This window comes from Phocoena phocoena, chromosome 19, assembly GCF_963924675.1.
Source record: "Phocoena phocoena chromosome 19, mPhoPho1.1, whole genome shotgun sequence".
NCBI classification, from domain to species: domain Eukaryota; kingdom Metazoa; phylum Chordata; class Mammalia; order Artiodactyla; family Phocoenidae; genus Phocoena; species Phocoena phocoena.
The window spans coordinates 47480946-47500704 of record NC_089237.1 but is presented as its reverse complement, the minus strand read 5'-3'; the positions used below and the strand labels follow the sequence as shown (position 1 = coordinate 47500704).

At 38.6% G+C, this 19759-nt stretch overlaps 1 protein-coding gene across 1 annotated transcript in view; it reads left to right on the top strand.

Annotated features, from left to right (window-relative positions):
- Positions 1-278: 278 nt before the first annotated feature.
- METTL16 (methyltransferase 16, RNA N6-adenosine) overlaps positions 279-19759 on the top strand; it is a 54850-nt gene continuing 35369 nt past the window's right edge. Inside the window, exons 1-3 of the mRNA XM_065897452.1 lie at positions 279-376; positions 5340-5467; positions 18047-18246. Coding sequence (XP_065753524.1) covers positions 5340-5467; positions 18047-18246 — 328 coding nt within the window. The 5' untranslated portion in view covers positions 279-376. The remainder of the gene's footprint in view (positions 377-5339; positions 5468-18046; positions 18247-19759) is intronic.

Genomic DNA, 19759 nt, shown 5'->3' with positions numbered 1-19759 from the left:
TAGTAAATCTGGAGTGGGGCACAGAAGGCTACATATTTTTTTTTAATCTACATGTTTAAAAAACAATATCCCTAGCAGATTTAAAACCAGGCGTCCTAACCCAAAGGACTCTGCTTGCTACCACGCCCCCTCCCTCTGACAGAAGGAACCGCGAAGTCCAGGTTCTCGCGACAGTTTCTTCTTTCTCCAGAATCTGCCGCAGGTCGCGCGAGAATGGCTCGTCCAATCACGAGGCTGAATGGAGGCCCAAGATGGCGGCGCACTGACAGCGTAACATTTGCGTTTCTAGGATCTTCGGGCTGCTGGTGGCTTAAGACTCTGGGGTTGTAGAGGCCCACACTAGACTAGTCGTCTGGAAGCAACTTAGACCTCAGAGGTGAGTCCCTTAATATGTTTCACGCGGGTTGCGAGTTCACTTAACCTGTGCATCGCCTAGGTTCCACATTCTCCTGTTCTGGGCCTGTGAGGTGTTGGTTTCGGGGTCTAGGGAGAGAGACCAGATGGTGTGTGTGTACATGTGCGTGCGCGTGCGGGGGTATATGTGTGTTGAGGTGGGTAAGAGGAGTTGGCAAATGGAGTGGCGACTAGTGCTGAAGTAGGAAAGACCGGCGGGGCGGAGGAGGTTTACAGAGATCCAAAACTGAGGCGGGAAGATAGTCTGAGGGGGTAATATGAGGGCGTGGAAGGAGTGGAAGGGATGGAGAACTGGCAGTGGTCGAACTAGTGGAAAAAGTCGGATTTATGAGGGAAGGAGAGGAGAGAAAACGGAGATTAGGAGTGAAGTGGTAGGGATCTGTGCAGAAGGAATTTAAAGTTCTGAAAGCGGAATTTAGATTATTTTACAGACTTATGTATTAAGACACATGGTAGTTGAAGAGGATTATTAAGGGTCAGGAGAAACCAAGGAAACAAAAGCGTGGAGATGGGAAAGATCAAAGAAAGTCGAAGCGGAAGCTTAAGTGAAGGTCTACTACTTTGGCTTTCTGGACTGACTCGGGTAACCGGAAGAAAAAGGTCCAGCCCTAGGCCTGAGCCTTTTAGAGACTTTAAGATGGGGACTGCTTATCAAGAATGAGGGTGCTGTGTTTCAGTGTCCTGGACAGTGTAAAGAGTTCCATCGTGCTTTCAATCAAAAAACACTTATTGCATGCCTGCTCTCCAGGCCCTACTTTAGGCTCTGGGATATCGTAGTGAATAATAAGATAGAAAAAATATTTTCCCTCATGAAGCTTACTGGCAGGGCAGATTTTAAAAAAATAAGTAAAATATATGGAATGTCAGATGAGTAAGTTTTATGTAGAAGACTGAAGCTACTAAGAGAGACAAGGAGTGTGTTCACTCACTGCTTATTTAAATGGAGGTACTCAGGAAAGGCATCAATGAGGAAGAGACGTTTGATCAAAGACCTGAGTAAGGTGTGAGGGTACCTTGTATGTATGTATTTCTGAGGGAATAACAGTTTATGCAGACCAAACAGCAAGTACAAAAGCCATGAGATAGGAGTGTGCCAGACTTGCTAGAGAAACAGCAAGGAGGCCAATGTGGCTAGAGCAGAGTGAGCCAGGAAGAGAAAAGTAGATTAGGTTAGAGAGAAGTGAGGAGTGACAATGCTGATGCCAGGTAAGCGCTGATACTCAGTTAAACTCTGAGGAATGGGATAGATTTAGCTAAGAACCCATCGCCTGTATTGGGAGCTTGGTTAGCAGAGAAGTGGCTTTATTGACTCATTGTGCATCTGTTCTGACCAGAAGGGTTGAATAATGAAGGAAATGAATCTATCATATTTGTCATTTAATTTGTCCACGTGTGTTCAGAGTGTGCACTGACATCAGGGTACACGCATGACACTCTGAACAGGGAGGAGAAAGTGGCAACACATGAGTTTGGAGGGGTAGATTATGTGTGCCTTGTTAATTATTTTGGACTTTATCAGCCTAAAAGCTTTAGGAAGGCACTGAAGGGATTTACCAAGGAATGTTCAGTTTTGTATTGGGGCAGGAGGAGGGGGATGTTGTTGCTGGGGTGAAGTGGATTGCTGGGGCAAGAGTGGTTAGAGAGGGCTTCCCTGGTGGCGCAGTGGTTAAGAATCCACCTGCCAATGCAGGGAACATGGGTTCAAGCCCTGGTCCCGGAAGATCCCACATGCCAGAGAGCAACTAACCCCGTGCGCCACAACTATCGAGCCTGCGCTCTAGAGCCCGTGAGCCACAACTACTGAAGTCCGTGTGCCTAGAGCCCGAGCTCCGCAAGAAGAGAAGCCACTGCAATGAGAAGCCCGCGCACTGCAACGAAGAGTGGCCCCCGCTCACCGCAACTAGATAAAGCCCACGTGCAGCAACAAAGGCCCAACACAGCCAAAAAAAAGAGTGGTTAGAGAGACATCAGTTAGAGGCTATTGTAGTCATCCAAGAAAGAGATGATTATGGTCTGTGGCCTAAAGATATGGAGTTATGAAGGGCGAAAAATGGATAGGGTCAAGAAATAATTAGGAGATAGAGAATATTCAGGACATGGTGTGTTTGGAATGAGGGAGGCAGGGTGGAAAAGGTGCTAAAGGTTTCTCGCTTTTGTGCCACAAGGAAGATAGTGGTATCATTCAGCAAAATAGTGAAGATTAGAAGAGGACCAGTTTGGGGTGGGTAGAAGTGATTTAATTTTGGACATGTTGTGCATGAAGTACTTTTGAGCCTTCCAAGTGAGTAGTCTGGTGGGCAGTTATATGCATGATTTGGAACATCTCGATAATTCTCTTTTGGACATGGTTGTTAAACTTCCAGTGTGGAAAGCTGTCAAAAACCTTCTGAGTATTAACATATTTATTACCATGTAAAGTTACATCTTTAACAAAGCCTGCAAAGGAACGGTACTTACTGCTAAGAGACTTTACAATAGCGGATATGACTGAACTGGGGAGATTACGGAAGGAAAGACCTTCCTGAAGAAGAAATGCTTGAACTGTGGTAGTAAGGATGAGTAGGAATTCATCAGGTGAAGAGGGGGAGGAAAGAACATTATAGACAAAAGGAGTAACCTGGGTAAAGACCCTATTGCCAGAGTGGAGGGAAAGAAAGAAGAGCAATGGGTGAGACTTAAGCTGATGGTGAAAAAATAGGTAAGGCCACACCATGCTGGGTCTTATATGTATGCTGAAGTAATGTAAAGTTTTGAGCAAGAGGGCATGGGAGGAGGACACAGTGAAATTTACGTTTAGAAATGATCACTGCAAGGTGGAAAAAGGAATGGAGAGAAAAAGTGTGGGGTCATGGAGACCAAATAAGAGGCTGTCTGGGCTTCCCTGGTGGTGCAGTGGTTAAGAATCCACCTGCCAATGCAAGGGACACGGGTTTGAGCCCTGGTCCGGGAAGATCCCACATGCTGTGGAGCAACTAAGCCCGTGCGCCACAACTGCTGAGCCCGCATGCCACAACTGAAGCCCACGTGCTCTAGGGCCCGTGCTCCACAACAAGAGAAGCCACCGCAATGAAAAGCCTGCGCACCGCTATGAAGAGTAGCCCCTGCTCGCCACACCTAGAGAAAGCCCACGTGCAGCAATGAACACCCAATGCAGCCAAAAATAAATTAAATAAATAAATTAAAAAAAAAAAAGAGGCTGTTGTAGCAGTCTAGGCAACTTGTACTGGGCTGCTATTGGTGGACATAGGGAAAAATAGATGGATTTGAGAGGTATTTAGCTGGTAAAATCCACATACTTGATTTCTTGGAATATGAGAGGGATAGAGAACTATCAGGTGACTCTTAGGACTCTGACTTACACAATACCATTTAGATGAATGCACATTATGAAAAAAATGGAAAATGCAGAATGACATAAAGGAGAAAATAAAAATCACCTACCATCCAGAGATACACACTAAAATATTTTTTAAATTACCAACTGCTTAGAGATTTACTCAACCACTGCAATGTGTTTTTTCCGGTTTTTATTTCTTGCTATAAATGTGTTCACTTTTTTCCTTTGTGTATTTTCGAGGAAAACAAAATTGCTATGTTTGTTTTCATTTGGTTTTAGCTACCTGGAAATGACAAGACTGAAATTTATAAAAGAAGTTGGAATAGAGGATTTTTTTGGTAGAGTTTGAAGTCGGGAAGTTAAAAAAAAAAGATGTTTTTTGAAACTTTAGTGACTTTATGGTGCACTACCAAAGAGTCAGTCCATGCAAGACCACTGTAAAAGCTAACCTCTGACTACAATATTCTTGGCTGTAGATTATGTTGCCTTCTGTCACTTTGATGCATTTAAAGGAATAGTTTCCAGTTTTCTTCCCTTGGTTTAAAAGAAAAAGATTCATCATATGTTGCATACATTTTTAAAAATTGTGGTAAAATACACATAACATTTAAAATTTTTAAGTATACCGTTCAGTGGCTTTAGGTGTATTCAGTGTTGTGCAACCATCACTACTGTCCATTTCCAGAAGTTTTTCATCATCCTAAACAGAAACCATGTACCATTAAACAGTAATTCACCATTCTACCCTCCTCCCAACCTCTACTAACTTCTTGTTTACTCTCTGTCTGTATGAATTTGCCTATTGTTGGCACTTCATATAAGTGGAATAATATAGTATTTGTGCTGTAGCGTGTGGCTTATTTCCCTTAGCATAATGTTTTTAAGGTTCATACATGTTGTAGCATGTGTCAGAATTTCATCCCTTTTTAGGGCTGAATGATATTCCATTGTATGTATATCCCACATTTTGTTTATTTATCTGCTTGTGGACACTTGGGGTTGCTTCTACCTTTTAACTATTGTGAATAATGCTGCTGTGAACATTGTAAGTATCTGTTTGAATCTCTGCTTTCAGTTCTTTTGGATCTATACCTAGGAGTGGAATTGCTGGGTCATATGGTAATGTTTAACTTTTTAAAAAACCACCAAACTTTTCCACAGCAGTCATACCATCTTCATTCCCACCTGCAATGCCTGAGGGCTCCAGTTTCTTTACACACTTGCCAATACTTGTTATTTTCTTTCTTTCTTTCTTCCTTCCTTCCTTCCTTCCTTCCTTCCTTCCTTTCTTTCTTTTTCTTTCTCTTTCTTTCTTTCTTTCTTTCTTTCTAATAATAGCCATCCTAATGGGTATGAAGTGATATCTTATTGTGGTTTTGACTTGCATTTCCGTAATGACTAAATGATGTTGAGCATCTTTTCATGTGCTTATTTGTTGTTGCATATTTTCAAAATATAACTTCTTTTTTCTCACTTGGTTGGCAAAGATGTATTGGCTATAACTGTTGACTTGGCAACCACAGCTTTTCCTGTTGACTTTTTTTACTAAATATGCGATCCCCCCCCCACCCTTTTTTTCTTTTTAAAGATGGCTCTGAGTAAATCAATGCATGCAAGAAATAGATACAAGGACAAACCTCCTGACTTTGCATATCTGGCTTCCAAATATCCAGATTTTCAGCAGCATGTTCAGATAAATCTGAATGGAAGAGTGAGGTAGGTAACAGATGAAGAATTCTTTTTTTTTTTTTTTCAGATGAAGAATTCTTGATACAGTATTATTCTAGTGTAATTTGAATGGACACAGCATAGTGGAAAGCGTACTGGACTGATAGTAGGCCTGAATACTAATTCCAGACATTTTCTTAAACTTCTCATCTGACCTTGGACAAATCACTTAACCTCTCTCAGTTTAAGCATTTTAACCTATAAAATCAGAAGATTGGACCAAATGCTTTCAAGTTTCCTTCTGGCTAAAAAAAAGAAAAAACAAAAAAATTTTCTTGATGTCCAAATTATTGCTTACCCAACAGAGATCCCAGAGTGCCTGCAGAAACCTTAGGATTGTACTCTAAAACTTGGTGACTGGTGAGGGTCTAAAGTCCTTATTTTAAGTGTGTGTTTATTTTGATGTGAAGTAGGAAAATAATAACCAGGATATCAAAACTGATTTCACTTCATTATTACTTAGAATGTCACTAAATTTAAGTTTAAAAGTTAATTATTAAAAATTAAGAAAATAATAATATGACGCTTCAGGAAATGGCAAGGATTATGATAGTGGTATGGTAGGAACTGATGTTTGTGTTATACCCTTGAGAAGGAGATCTTTGACTGCCATCCTAAACTCTATGTGAGTTACAGAGGGGATTGGAAATTTCAAGCCTGCCTTGGGAAAATATGGTGCTTCACCTGTGGGGAGGAGGAAGAGCAGGATTTGTGGAGCACTAGGAAGGTTGGGAGTAATAGGATCAGAAGGCTTGAGGCATTTTGCTGACCTCATCCTTCCTCCTGGCAGACTTGTAGAACTGGAGGCCCTAGGCCAGGACTTAACCTGGGGGCCAAGGTACCCTAGAAATCCTAAAACTTAAAAAAAATATATATAATACATATTTATTTACATTCATTTTTCTGGGAGATAATCCTTGGTTTTCACCAGATTCTCAGAGAGATTTGTGACCCCCACCAATACACAAAGGTTAAGTCAAATGCCCTAGAACTGTGATTTCCAAGCTTTATTGTCTATTCCACTCAGTAAAAAGTTGAGCACAGCTCCATATATGAATGCTTGTGTTACTTACCATGTTACTATATTAAACACATTAGAAAACATACTTCAAACTGGAAATTAAAAATATATTTAAATAAGAGTTCTAATATTTTCTTTGCATACTCTAAAGTTTCATCTTTGGCACCTTACTTTGGAGATCACCCCAGAGATACAGAATTGGTGTTTCTCTTTGTTTAGATCATCTCTACCCATTTTTCTTAAATCTTTGTTTCATAGTTATGTATGTGGATGTTATTTATCCTAGTAGCTTTAGAGCAGATACAGTTTTGTTATTCTTTGTTTCCTCTCTACACTTATTTTTGTACTTAATTATTTAACAAATATCTGTTGATTAACCATTTTGCTCTAAGTTCTGGGAGAACCATAATAAACAAGCAAGACTTAGTCACTGCCATATTTGGAGTAAACATACTAGTGGAGGAAGTCGACAAACAAACAAGCAGTTAGCCTTTCAGTGTGGCAGAACCTGTGGAGTATACAGTGGAATCACACAGAAGGGAGACCTGACCCCAGCTTTGGGATTTAGAGAATGATTTGAAACAGATACAGTGTCTTAGTTGTGTTCTAAAGAATGAGTCTGAGTTAGCCAGGTAGAAAGAAGAGTGTTACAGGCAGAGGGAGTAGCGTGTGCAAAGAGCACGGAGTAGTGGGGGACTGGAAAAGTTGAGCATGCCTAGGGTGTGGTGGACAAATGACAAAAGATGAAGCTGGGAGGATGATGCTTGCAGTACTTTATAAGGGCCAGTAAGGAGTTTGGAATTTATCTTAGGGACATGTACAGAGAGTTCTTGTGTCTTCAGAATTACTCATCCCGGGCTTCCCTGGTGGCGCAGTGGTTGAGAGTCCGCCTGCCGATGCAGGGGACATGGGTTCGTGCCCCGGTCCGGGAAGATCCCACATGCCCTGGAGCAGCTAGGCTGTGAGCCATGGCCACTGAGCCTGCGCGTCCGGAGCCTGTGCTCCGCAACGGGAGAGGCCACAACAGTGAGAAGCCCGCGTACCGCAAAAAAAAAATTACTCATCCCCAGTCTTATGCACTAAAGTTTTAAAGCAGGGAAATAACATTCAGAATTGTGTTTAGACAGGTGACAGGTGTATTCTAGGAGCATAGTAGAAGATGGATTGCAGGGGGAATTAAGACTGAAAGTATAGGCAAGTAAGTAGGAAATGGTTTTAGTAATCTACATTAGACATATTGGTGGCCTAACTAGGTAGAGGGAGGAAGGACAGAGATCACTGGATGAATTTGAGAGAAATTCATGAATATAATTAGCAGGACACAGTAGAAATTAAGTATGAACCAAGTATGGTGCTTGGTGTTCCAACTTAGCAAGAGATTAGGTGGTAGTGCCATTTCTGCAGTAAGGAACAAGGGGGAATGAGCTGGTTGGGGGAGAGATGATATATTTTCAGTTTGGGGCATGTTGAATCTGAGAAGTCTATGTGCAGTTGAAAATGGAAGTCAGAAGAGAAGGACACAGCAGTGGTGTGGAAGTGGTATTAGTGAAGGCCTTGGGTCTTTGAATACTGAAAGATGAATAGAAGGGGGGAAAGAGTTCCAAGTATAGAGAACAGAATTTTTTGAAAGACCTGGTAAGTTTGCAGAACTACATGTAGATGGGGATGAAGTGGGTATAGAATAACAGCTTAGGGAATACTAGGAGATGAGACTGAAAGGAAAACAAAGAACAGGTCACAAAGAGCCTTTCATAGCTCTTAGCTCATGCAAAGTAGAATGGACTTGCTTGCTCAGACTTTGAGGAACCAGAGGAAGATTTTTAGGATGGTTAGGATTTTTAAGATGGCTTAAGATTTATATATTTTAAGAAAAATCAGTCAGAGCAGACCAAACAGATCTGTTATCACAACATATCTGAATGGCTTAAGGGTGTCTGACAAGTAATAGACATTCAATAAATATTTGTCAAATGCATGAGAATAATTCTTCTATAAAATATAACTGTATGCCATTTACAGATGGCATAACTAAAACAAAATTGCAGATAAATAAAAAATAAAGGGATGGGCAAAAATATACTAAACAAATGTGAGTTCCCTCCAAATTAAAAAAAGGTAGAAAAAACCTCAAATTCGAAAAAGAAAACTAGTTTGTATTGACAAAAAAATTACGTTCAATGAAGACTTAAATAAAGACTTAGCATATTGAAAAATGTAACGTAAGAAATATCTTTTAAAAAGTGTTTGATATAATTCAGAGACATTTTTTCTTTGTCTTTCCAACCAAGTAGAGAAAAATAAACAGAACAATGGCCTCAGGGACTTTCAGAGGATCAATGAATGCTTCAAAGACAATTAGGTAAAAATACTCTGTGTATGTTCTTTTTCTTGGGGAGATAGGGTTTAAAGCTTTAACCTATAATTTGAACTTCAGTTTTAAAAGAGTAACTGACCCAAAAAAGGTTAAGTACTGCTGATAGCCTAAATAATATAATCAATGAATTTGATTTAGTGATATATTTTAAACTTTTAATCCCCTCCAGGGAAGTCCCACACATTCTTTTTAAATAGTGACTGAGTTGGAACTCTCTCTGGCTCAGTCTGTTGCTTCCCTTATTTATTTAGAGTTAATAAGATTAGAAGGAAAAAGAATTACAATTTTACAGATGGCTTGATTATTGTCTACCTGAAAAAACATTTGAGAATTACCTAAAAATATTCAGATGATTGCTGAATAAAACATACATATAAATATTTTTAAATGTATATAAATAAATAGAAAATTGATAGGTTTCCAGATATTAGTTGGAAAATATAGTTGCAATAAAAGATCCCATCCACAATAACAAAGAGGAATTGGCAGAAACTTGGCAAAGAAATATGTTAAGATCTATGTGGATAAAGCAACAGAATTACCCTCAGGGGTCTAGGGGAGACAGTGAATCTAGAGACACCGTGTGTTTCTGGATGGGGAGGCTCAGTATAGTTAATATGTCGATTCTTCCCCAAATCAAAATCCTTCTAAGGTTTTTGGGAGAGAAAGCGACATAATGTTTCTTCTGTTCAAAGAAAAGATACTCAAAACAAATGTTATAAGTGGGTGATGGCAAGGTGAAGGGGTGTAAACTTTCCCAGATGGGTATTTAAATATATTGTGAAGTTCGAGTAATTAAAACATTAGCCCAGTAGTGCCACAAGAATGGGCCATCAGTTGTCTGGCACAAAGTGGCATTCAAGTCGCAACAGCATGTGCACATTAAATAGGGTGATTCCAGCCTGCTTTCTACTCAATAGTATACCTCCCAGAGGGAGGATAGAGTGGGAGTGTAGAGTGGACAGGGTGAATCTTCCTTTCTTGATCAGTTTTGACTCCTGTGTGTTTCTTATAATGTGAATATCTTACAGTGCTATGAATGATTAAATAGCTTTTTCAGTGTTCTCTTGGATTTTCACTTTATATGCTTACTTTGGAAGCTGACTCCTAAGTAAGATACCACCCCACCATGTAAAGACTGTAACATAGAATAAGGACATTTCAGGTTGTTAAGGGTGGAGGCAGACACCAATGGATTTTTAATAGATGCATTGGAACAGCTGTGGGGAAAGTGTATTAGATTCCCTTTCCTATATATTATGCAAAATAAATTCCTGATGGTTTGATGATTTCACTATATTTATTCTATTGAAGTACTAGAAAAAAATACATAGGTGAACTGTTTAACTTTCGGTGTAGGGGTGGTCTTTCTGAGTAAACTCCAAGGGTAGAATTCATAAAGGAAATTTTATGGATTCAACTACATAAGAAGTAAAAACTTTTACATATCAGGAAATAGTAAAAGGTGACAACACAGTATAAATATTTAGCTCCCTTAATATAAAGAACTCTTAGAAGACAATAAGAAAAAGGAAAAAAACCTTAATATATAGGTTAAGGATAAAAACAGGCAATTTACAAACGAAGAAAGACAAATGGACCAAATTAGCAAAGAAAAAATATGCAGTATCCATCAATGGCAAAAATGTAGTCAAATAGGCATAGTGATAAAATGCTGGTAGAATTGCAGCTTTGAAAGTTCTAAAAGCATACTTAAATGAAATAATGTATGTTTGAGGATGTTTATCCCAAGGCTGTTTGTAACAAGGAAAATTGGAAATAATTTAAATTTCCAAAATTGTAGGTTCTTACCGTGCAGTTCCATACAGTGGAATACCACATAGCCTATGGAATGGGTGTTGCAGATTATAAAACATCATCATTTTGTTTCAGACTGAAACCAGAGTATCTGTGCTGATATGCTGTGTATAGAAAAGGACTAAAAGTTATGAACTTGATGTTCAAAGTGGTGGTTTTGTGATAGGCAAAAGTAATTTTTAAATTTCTTGCAAGGAAAAGCAAATTTGTCTGTGAAAGGATGGCAAGAGGATGAGGCAAGCTTGAGGAGAGCTCCTCTTCTTTAATAATGGGAGCAGTATGAGCTTCCCTATGGTTGGTAGTACAGCATATTTAGAAGCAATCTATGATAGAGGAAGAAGAGAAGATACGTACTTTTTTTTAAATGTAAACAACCTACCTGCTCCTGGACATCATCCTCCTTGTTGCTTACTTAGGTAAGAGTTGTTGATGATTATATGCGTCAGTAGAATGTTCTTTATTTTTATAGTGGCTTTTTATTTAACTCAAGAAGATATGTGAAAAAGAATGCTCAAAATGTAAACCCAGGTAATGATGGAAAAGGAATACCAGGCAGAACATTAGACCTGAGATGGATTGAAGTGTCATTTATTTGCTCAGCCCTTAAGTGCTCTCTTAAGGGAAGCAGGGTGTGATATGGAAAGAGGGGCACTTCTGAGTGAATCATCCTAAGGACCAGTCTTGAGAGTGCCACTTACCAGCTGTGAGGTTTTAGATAATTTTCTTAGCTTTACTGAGACTGAATTTCCTCATCTAAAAAGGAGGGATAAAAGGACATACTTTGGATGATTGTCATAAAGGTTAGCAATGATGTGTGCAAAGTGACTGACACATTGTAGACACTTAGTAAAGGATAGATATTGTTATTAAGCCTGGTACACTTGATAAGGTACTGAGGATTGCTGGTGTGATCTCTCTCTCTCCCTCTCTCTTTTCTCTCTCTCTTCCCTGCATCCCTCACTGCTTTGTTGTAATCATATCTGACTGTTTCAATTAAATTTTAGTTTGTGCTTTTTCACAGAAACCAGCCCTATAGGAACATCCTGCAATTTACTTGAGCCCTGTCAGTTGAGTTTGAATAGAGTATGACACTTAACTGATTTGTTTTTAAATCAAAGACCTGGCATTGAAGGGCTGTGTCATAGTTTGTGACTGTACCATTTTTAGCACCTCAGTGAAGATCTAATGAATAGAAACCAATGTTGGAGTAGGGTGGGGAGGCTTCAGCCTTTATTGTTACATAAGGTTCAGCCTCTACAGTATTAGAATGATTGTTTCTTTAACCATGGTTACAGAATGTATCTTTCCAAACGCCATCTAATAATGGTAATACTGTATTCATCAATAGCAGAGCAAGAGTCATCATGGGGAAATCAGACCTGAGCCTGTTGACAATAGGCTGTTTTGTTTTACGAAGCTGGATGTGTTAAACAAACAACAAAGACTGATGGTATAAATTGCTAATTTCCACGTGAGAGCTAATTTTAGTCCCTGTGCCTCTCTGTGCTCTCAGAAATGAAAATGAAAAAAGATCTTGCCTGTGTTCAGGAATTTTGAATGTCCCAGGGTGCTAAAGTGACCTAGATATTTAACTAGTGAAGTCAGATGACTTCACTTTTGTCCTACAAAAAGATTTCCAACCCTCAGATTAGTGTCTGTATTTTCTTAAAAGTAAGAAAACAAACACTCATTTTGCTAATAACAAAGTCTAAGAATCAGCTCTTCATTGATTTTTGTGTATTTTCTTCAATTAGACTAGCTTCTGCTTGATGACTTATACTTTTTGGTGATTAGGATGTAGTTCCTTAGTAATAAGTTGTATGCTCTATTCCATCAAAGTAAGCACATTTTTTAAAATAGTGAGAATTGTTTATATAAACAACTCTGTTTGAAGGCACTAAGAAAATATATTAATTATATCGCTGTTTCTCTTGCTCCAAATGTTTCGTGAAGCCATATAATCAATGCTCAAGCTGCACTACTATCTTTTGGGGATTGCTGTCATTGTGGGAAATACGCTGGTTTGGTCTCCAACAGAATTGGCCCCCTTTCATGGAAAACAAGTACTCTGGAACCAAGGATCTATTTTCCTTTTTTGAAAAAGGAAGTGTTTTTTTTTAATTATTCTACAAACATTTATAGAGCCCTTAATGGGAAAATTATAGAAATATATCCTTCCTACCTACATTTATAATGGGAATGTTGCATACGTAGAAGAAAAAAGGTCACGGTTCTTCCACCCCAGAGATCAAATTACTTGTGTTCCTTTTTAAGCCCTGTCCTTATGCATATATAGTAATATTTGTGGTTGTAATTTTGCTATAAGTACAAACAAAGGACTTCTTTTTACCCACACTTGACATAAGCATTTTCCATATAGTTATAAAACACTTATTGTTGTTATGAAGGTATTATGTAACATGTGTTCAGATAATACAAAAATATGAGAATTTCCACATCCAGAGGTGGTTCTGACCCTTCCAGATTGTTTTCTCTGCATGTTCACATATAGGGTCTTTTTTGTCTTGTTTTTATTTTTACAAGAATGTGATCATAATGTACATATATGCTTTTACCCAAACTTGTGGGAGTTTTTTGTTGTTGTTGCTGTTAATTTATCAAGGAACCCTCTTCGTACAAGACTGTGTGAATCAGCCCAGTCTTACTCCTTATCATGACTGCAGAGTATTCTCTTGTGTGGATGTGGTATAGCTTATTCAGTCAACTCCCTAATGACTACTTTTAGATTGTTCCTAAATTTTCTGTAATGCAAAACTTAAATATATTTAACTGTTTCCCATACTCTTGGACTTTTTTTTTTTTTTTTTTTTTTGAGTTTCACTGAATTTAGGGCAAGTCACTGGGCTTAGCTAGAAAAACTGGAGTACTCTTAACTGTAATTGGAAAGAGCAAAGAAGTGTTTGGATGACTAAGTTTTTCTTCCCTGTCATTTGCTCTTTAGCTAGCATAGCAATCCACATTTAAGAGACCAACTTGATTGATCAAGGTAGTTTCTTACTATTTTGCATGTAGGATTTTGGGTTCTTTGGCTAATATAGGGCTAATAGTAATGGTCATTTACAACTGTTCCAGGATCTTTATTTTTATATGATACTACTATCTCATTGCTTATTTGACCATAGGTGTGATAAAGTTAAAAAACAAAAAATTCTTAAACTCAGTTGTGGGCAGGTATGAGTTGGTGGAAAACACAAAACACCATAGGTTTGGCTTTTGGTTCTGTTTGACAACCTATTATTATTATTATTAAGTAGTAGTAGTATGATACTCGAATTCAATTAAATTCTCCATCTGTACTTTGGATCCCATACCCTCCCCCATCTCAAGAACCTTACATAGTCCAGTATTCCTTTAGTTAAATATTTAATGTCTGTCAACTAGTTTCTTCTTTTTGACTTATTAAAAAATTTAGATACAACTCATATATCATAAAATCACCATTTTAAAATGTACAATTCAGTTCTTAGTATGTTCACAAGGTTGTGCAAGTATCACCGCTATCTAATTCCAGAACATTTTCATCACCCCAAAAGAAACCCTATACCCATTAAGCAGTCACTCCCCCCTGCTGTGTCTCATCAACCCCTGGAAACCACTCATCTGCTTTCTGTCTCTACAGCTTTGCATGTTTTGGATATTTCATGTAAATTGAATCATAATATGTGGCCTTTGTGACTTTCTATTGACTTTTAAATGTGTTTAAATCTTCCATTAAAAAATTAGTAAAGAAACCTCTCTGTCAACCCTACCACTTCTGCCCCATCTCTCCCTTGCATAACTCAGCTTCTTGAAGAATTATCTATTTTTACTGTTTCCATTTTTTCATACCATACTTAATCTTTAGCACATTCCAGGGTGGATTCTGAATTCTACCACTACGAAGGCAGCTCCTGAAAAGGTCTCCATGGTCTCACATCACTAAATCCAGTTTCAATTTCCAGTTGACTCCTGAGAAGCACTGGGGTAACAGACACTCTTACCCTTCATGGACACCCTCTTCCCTTGGGCTCCTTGGCACCACATCACACTCTCCTGGTTTTTCTTCTTCCACCCTGTCTCCTGGTGTAGCTTCCTCTGTAATGATTGTAAGTACAACCATTAAAGGATTCTTCGAGGCTTAGTGTTAAGTTGTCTTTTCCTCTCACTTTGTGTTTTCTCCTTAAGCACACTCTCATCTGTGCCAGGCCCTCATTTGTTTGTTTGCAAATCACTTATACATTTTTTCCAGATTTCCAAATCTCTTTTTCCAGATTTTCTGGGCTCTATACCTAGAGATCATACTTACTCAATATCTCTACTTGGATATCTCAAATACAGTCAAATTTATGATATTTCTCCTCAAAAATGGTTCTTTGCCTGAGTTCCCAATTTCAGTGAACGGCACTGTCTATCTTGTTGAACAAGCCAGAACCCTAGGAGATGTCTGTAAACGCATCCTCCCTCACCTCACATATCAGTCCATCAACGGATCTTGTCAATTTTCCCTCCTAAATGTCTCTAAATTCCTTTCACTTTTCCCTGTCTTTGCCACTGACACCTTTGTCCAGCTTCTTAACTCAGATGACAGCAGTAGCTTTCTCATTGGTGTCTCTGCTTCCACTTGGTCCATCCTTATTCCATATCAGACATAAATCCTTAACATAGATTATAATTATCCTGGTGTGATACTTTCACTTTCAGAAGTGTCCCGAATTAATTGATAAAATTATATGGTTACCCTAATTATAAGGTCCTATATAATCTGGCCTCTATCTTCCTCTCCAGCCTCATTTTAAACCATGCATGCTTACCGTGCTATCTGCATTTTAGACACAGTTGTTAGAAACAGCTGTTTCTCAGTATGCCCCATGAAGTCTCCTGCCTCAGGGTCTTTGTACTTGCTCTTCTCTTTACCTAGGACCCTAGAATACCATGTTCCCTTCCCCCTGTTCTTTGTTAATTTTTATTTCAGTCCTCAGGGAAGCCTTCTCTGACCTTCCTAAGGCAGTCCCACTTATTATGTAGGTTTCCTAGCACCTCGTATCTATCTTTTATAGCAATCATCACGGTGACAACTTTACATATATTCGAATGATTCTTAAATTAATACCTACCCTCTACCAGACTGTCAGCTTCATGAAGGGAGAGATTATGTCTGTATTTGCTTTTACTACAATATCTCCAGCATTTTGCACAATGCCTGGCATGTAGCTGACATGTAATACCTGTTGAATGAGTAAAGGAATGAATGCCAGCAATCACAACCTCTTAAAAATTCTAACCTATTCCATATAACTCAGTTGTACAAAGTAGTGCCCAAAGAGAGTGAAACACTTTTATACTTCTTTAGAAGTTTGGAGTAGCCAAGTACCCCAACTTTCTTTATAATTCTGTTATTTACAATAGAGGTTGCCACCTGTCGGCCTGTGAATTATATAAGGTTTGCAGTTATTTATTGTCCACATATATTTTAAGAATCAATGAAATTTCATATAAAAATACGGGTTGCTGGTTTCATTTGGAAATTTTAGAGATCTAGCAGAACTGGGCCAGCAAACCCACTTGACATTAATTACCTAGAACTGAGTAGTGACCATCCCCTTTGAAATGGTCACTTGTGTCATCTGGCATAGTGCTACCGGAAGTGTGGCCATTGGTCTGCCTGCTCGGCCACAAACCATTTATTACTGTCCACAGAGGCGAGGACCTTGTGCCACACGTTTAGTTCAGCAGACATGTCTTTGGTTATGACTCTCAGTGTGTTGATTTACGTTCTGGCACAGGTTCTGTATCTTGTCAGGGACTGGCATTTTGAGTAGTATGTTGTAAATATTTGAGTTTGCAATTCCTGAATTTCACAATTTTATTCAAAATGTCAGTGCAAAATAACATTCAGAAATTTTAGGTTAACAATGCTGTAAATAGGTACTGCTCTTAGATGATACTGCTCATCGTTTATTTTATAAGGTATCTACGTTATTAAGTTTCTTTGATAGAAAAATTCTGAAATTTCACATTTCAGGTTTTAAGGCTTTGAACATAGACATCAGAATTGATTATATTCCTTTTGTGCGTCTAGCAATGAAGCTTAGTAATAGATTGGGCTACCGCTATAGAATAAAGAATGTGAACTTGTTTGAATGCTTTAGTGTGGTACTCAGATGTGAACTTCTTTCCATGTGTAAAAATTGACTATCGGGCTTCCCTGGTGGCACAGTGGTTGAGAGTCCGCCTGCCGATGCAGGGGACACGGGTTCGTGCCCCGGTCCGGGAAGATCCCACGTGCTGCAGAGCGGCTGGGCCCGTGAGCTACGGCCGCTGAGCCTGCGTGTCTGGAGCCTGTGCTCCGCAACGGGAGAGGCCACAACAGGCCCGCGTACCGCAAAAAAAAAAAAAAAAAAAAAATGAAGTACTGACACATGCTACACCATGGATGAACCTCATAAATATTATGCTAAGTGAAAGAATCCAGATGCAGAGATCACATATTATATGATTCATTTGTATGAGATGTTCACAAAAGGCAAATCTATGGAGACAGAAAGTACATTAGTGGTTGCCTAGAGCTGAGGGTGGAAATGAGGAATGACTTGCAGATGGGCACGAGGTTTCTTTTTGGGGGTGACAGAAGTGTTCTAAAATTGGATTGTGGTGATGGTTGCACAACTCTGGGAATATACGAAAAACTATTGTGTACTTACAGGTGAATTTATAGTATGTAAATTATTCCTCAGGAAACCTGCTAAAAATAGTCACATTTAAAAATTTGGTGCTTGTAGTATTTGTTATATTTAAATATGTTAACCTGTTTTCATTATTAAACATTTTATACTGCTTCCTTTCCACTTTTAAGTATGATTTTCAAAGAATGCTACCATCAAATCATGTTATTTGATAATAGTAAAAATAACCAGCACTTGTAAAACAGTTACTATGTAGTAGGCATTATGCTAGTACTTTTCACAGATGATCTCACAGCAACTCTACATATAGGTATTATTATCCCCATTTTACAGCTGAGGAAACGGTCTCATAGAGGCTAAATAACTTGTCCACAGTCACATAACTAAGTAAGGAGACAATTAGGCAGGAATTGGAACAGAGGTACTCTTGTCCTCTGTGCTTCATGTATGAAGATGCAGTATTTTTGGTGGAAATTTATGCTGTCTTTCACATACTGTGACTGTTAAACGCCCATATGTGTATGCCACTGCACTGAATGTGCTACGTAACTATTTATATGTGTGATCTCCTAAGAAACAGGTGGGTGTTTGGTCCTACCTGGTTGCATTAAAGCTTGTAGAGCGCAGTGAGTCTTACTAATCAGTTTTACTTCTTTTTCTCCACCCCTCAGTCTTAATTTTAAAGACCCTGAAGCAGTCAGAGCTCTGACTTGTACTCTCCTAAGAGAAGATTTTGGACTTTCTATTGATATTCCGCTGGAGAGACTAATTCCCACAGTTCCCTTGAGACTCAACTATATTCATTGGGTAGAAGATCTGATCGGTCATCAGGACTCTGACAAAAGTACTCTCCGAAGAGGAATTGACATAGGTACATGGTTTTCAATTATGTTTTGGCTAAATATAAGTTTTATAAATTTTGCGAGGTCTTTGCAAAGTCTTTGAAAACTTCTGGGTATTTGTTGTGTGAAGGAAGCTGGCTACAGATATCACTGTTCTTATTTGGGATACCTAGGCTTTTCTGCTGTCACCTTCTCTTGAGAAGAGAAGGGATTGTCAGCACCAAATGGAGCAAGGGGATAAGAGAAGTGCAGAATGAAAGTGAGGCCCTTGTTTTCTTAGCTTTTCAGATTACCACGTTGATGTCTGTGTCAGTTGGGCATTATTTTTACTCTGAATTATTTGGTGTTAGTACAGTAGTCCCTATATTGGGATTTTGTGGTGATGGTCACTTAATAAAAGATCATGTAGGACTGAATACTTTTAGGAATCTCTTAGGTGATTATTTATAGAGAGTATTTAATCCAAAATTAAAGGGAAGAAAAAAGACATCGAGTTAAAAGAAGATGTTCTCTTAATTGTAATCTTCTGCAATGGGGAGGACTGTCCTGTTTGATTCATTTGGGAATGTAAGTAGAGAAGCAGAAGGAAATGAAGCCATGGTATGTTTTGTGATTATAAATGCATTATATGTTTTGTCATAGCCAGTATTTTCATTTGATAGGGTTTGAAATTTGTTAATCTTTTGGCCTTTACTAATCCTTTATAGAAAGAGTGAAGAATTGAGTTAAAAACTGTGGACCCTATTTCTAAACATAGTTAATAGGAAACAGTTTCTAGATAGTAGTAAATGTTCAGCATTTGTGTGTGTTTTCAGTGCTCATCGTACATGAGCTTTTCAGCAGCATTTATTGACCCCCTCCTTTCTCCTTTATGCACTCTCCTCCATTTTCTTCCACGACACCAGACTCCTCTGGTTTTCTGTTTTCGTTTCTAGTCACTCTTCTCCCCTTTTCAGGCTTACTTTCTTGTATTAAATGTTGAGAATCCCTAAAGCTCAGTCTTTAACCCTTTTCTTATTCAGCACTCTACCTCTAGGCAATTTCATCCATATCTATGACTTTATTTTCTGCTTCCATGCAGATAACCTACAAATTGTTTATTCCTCCAACTCAGATTACTTTTCTTGAACTCTAGTCCCAAATATATGAGAAACTTGGATATCTCAAAAACTTCTCAGACTTCGTGACGTCCAAGACCAAACTCATATTCTTTCTTCCTAATCTTGTCGTCCTTGATATTGACTTCTCTCCATTCTCACTGACAATGTCTATCACCGTTTCCTGTTTTTCTCTCTTAAATATTTCTTAAATCGTCTATTTTTCTCCTTCTCAGCTTCCACCATCCCAGTCCAAGTCACCATCATTTCTCCCTGTCTACAGAATAGCTTCTCAACTATTCTGTTCTTGTCCACTCTGTTGCCCCTCCATTCCATTCTCCAGAAAGTATGTATAAACCATATCTGAGCACATCTTTACCACTTTAATGGCTTCCTATTGCTTCTGTGATAAACACCTGAAACCTTTATTAGGCCTATTAGAATT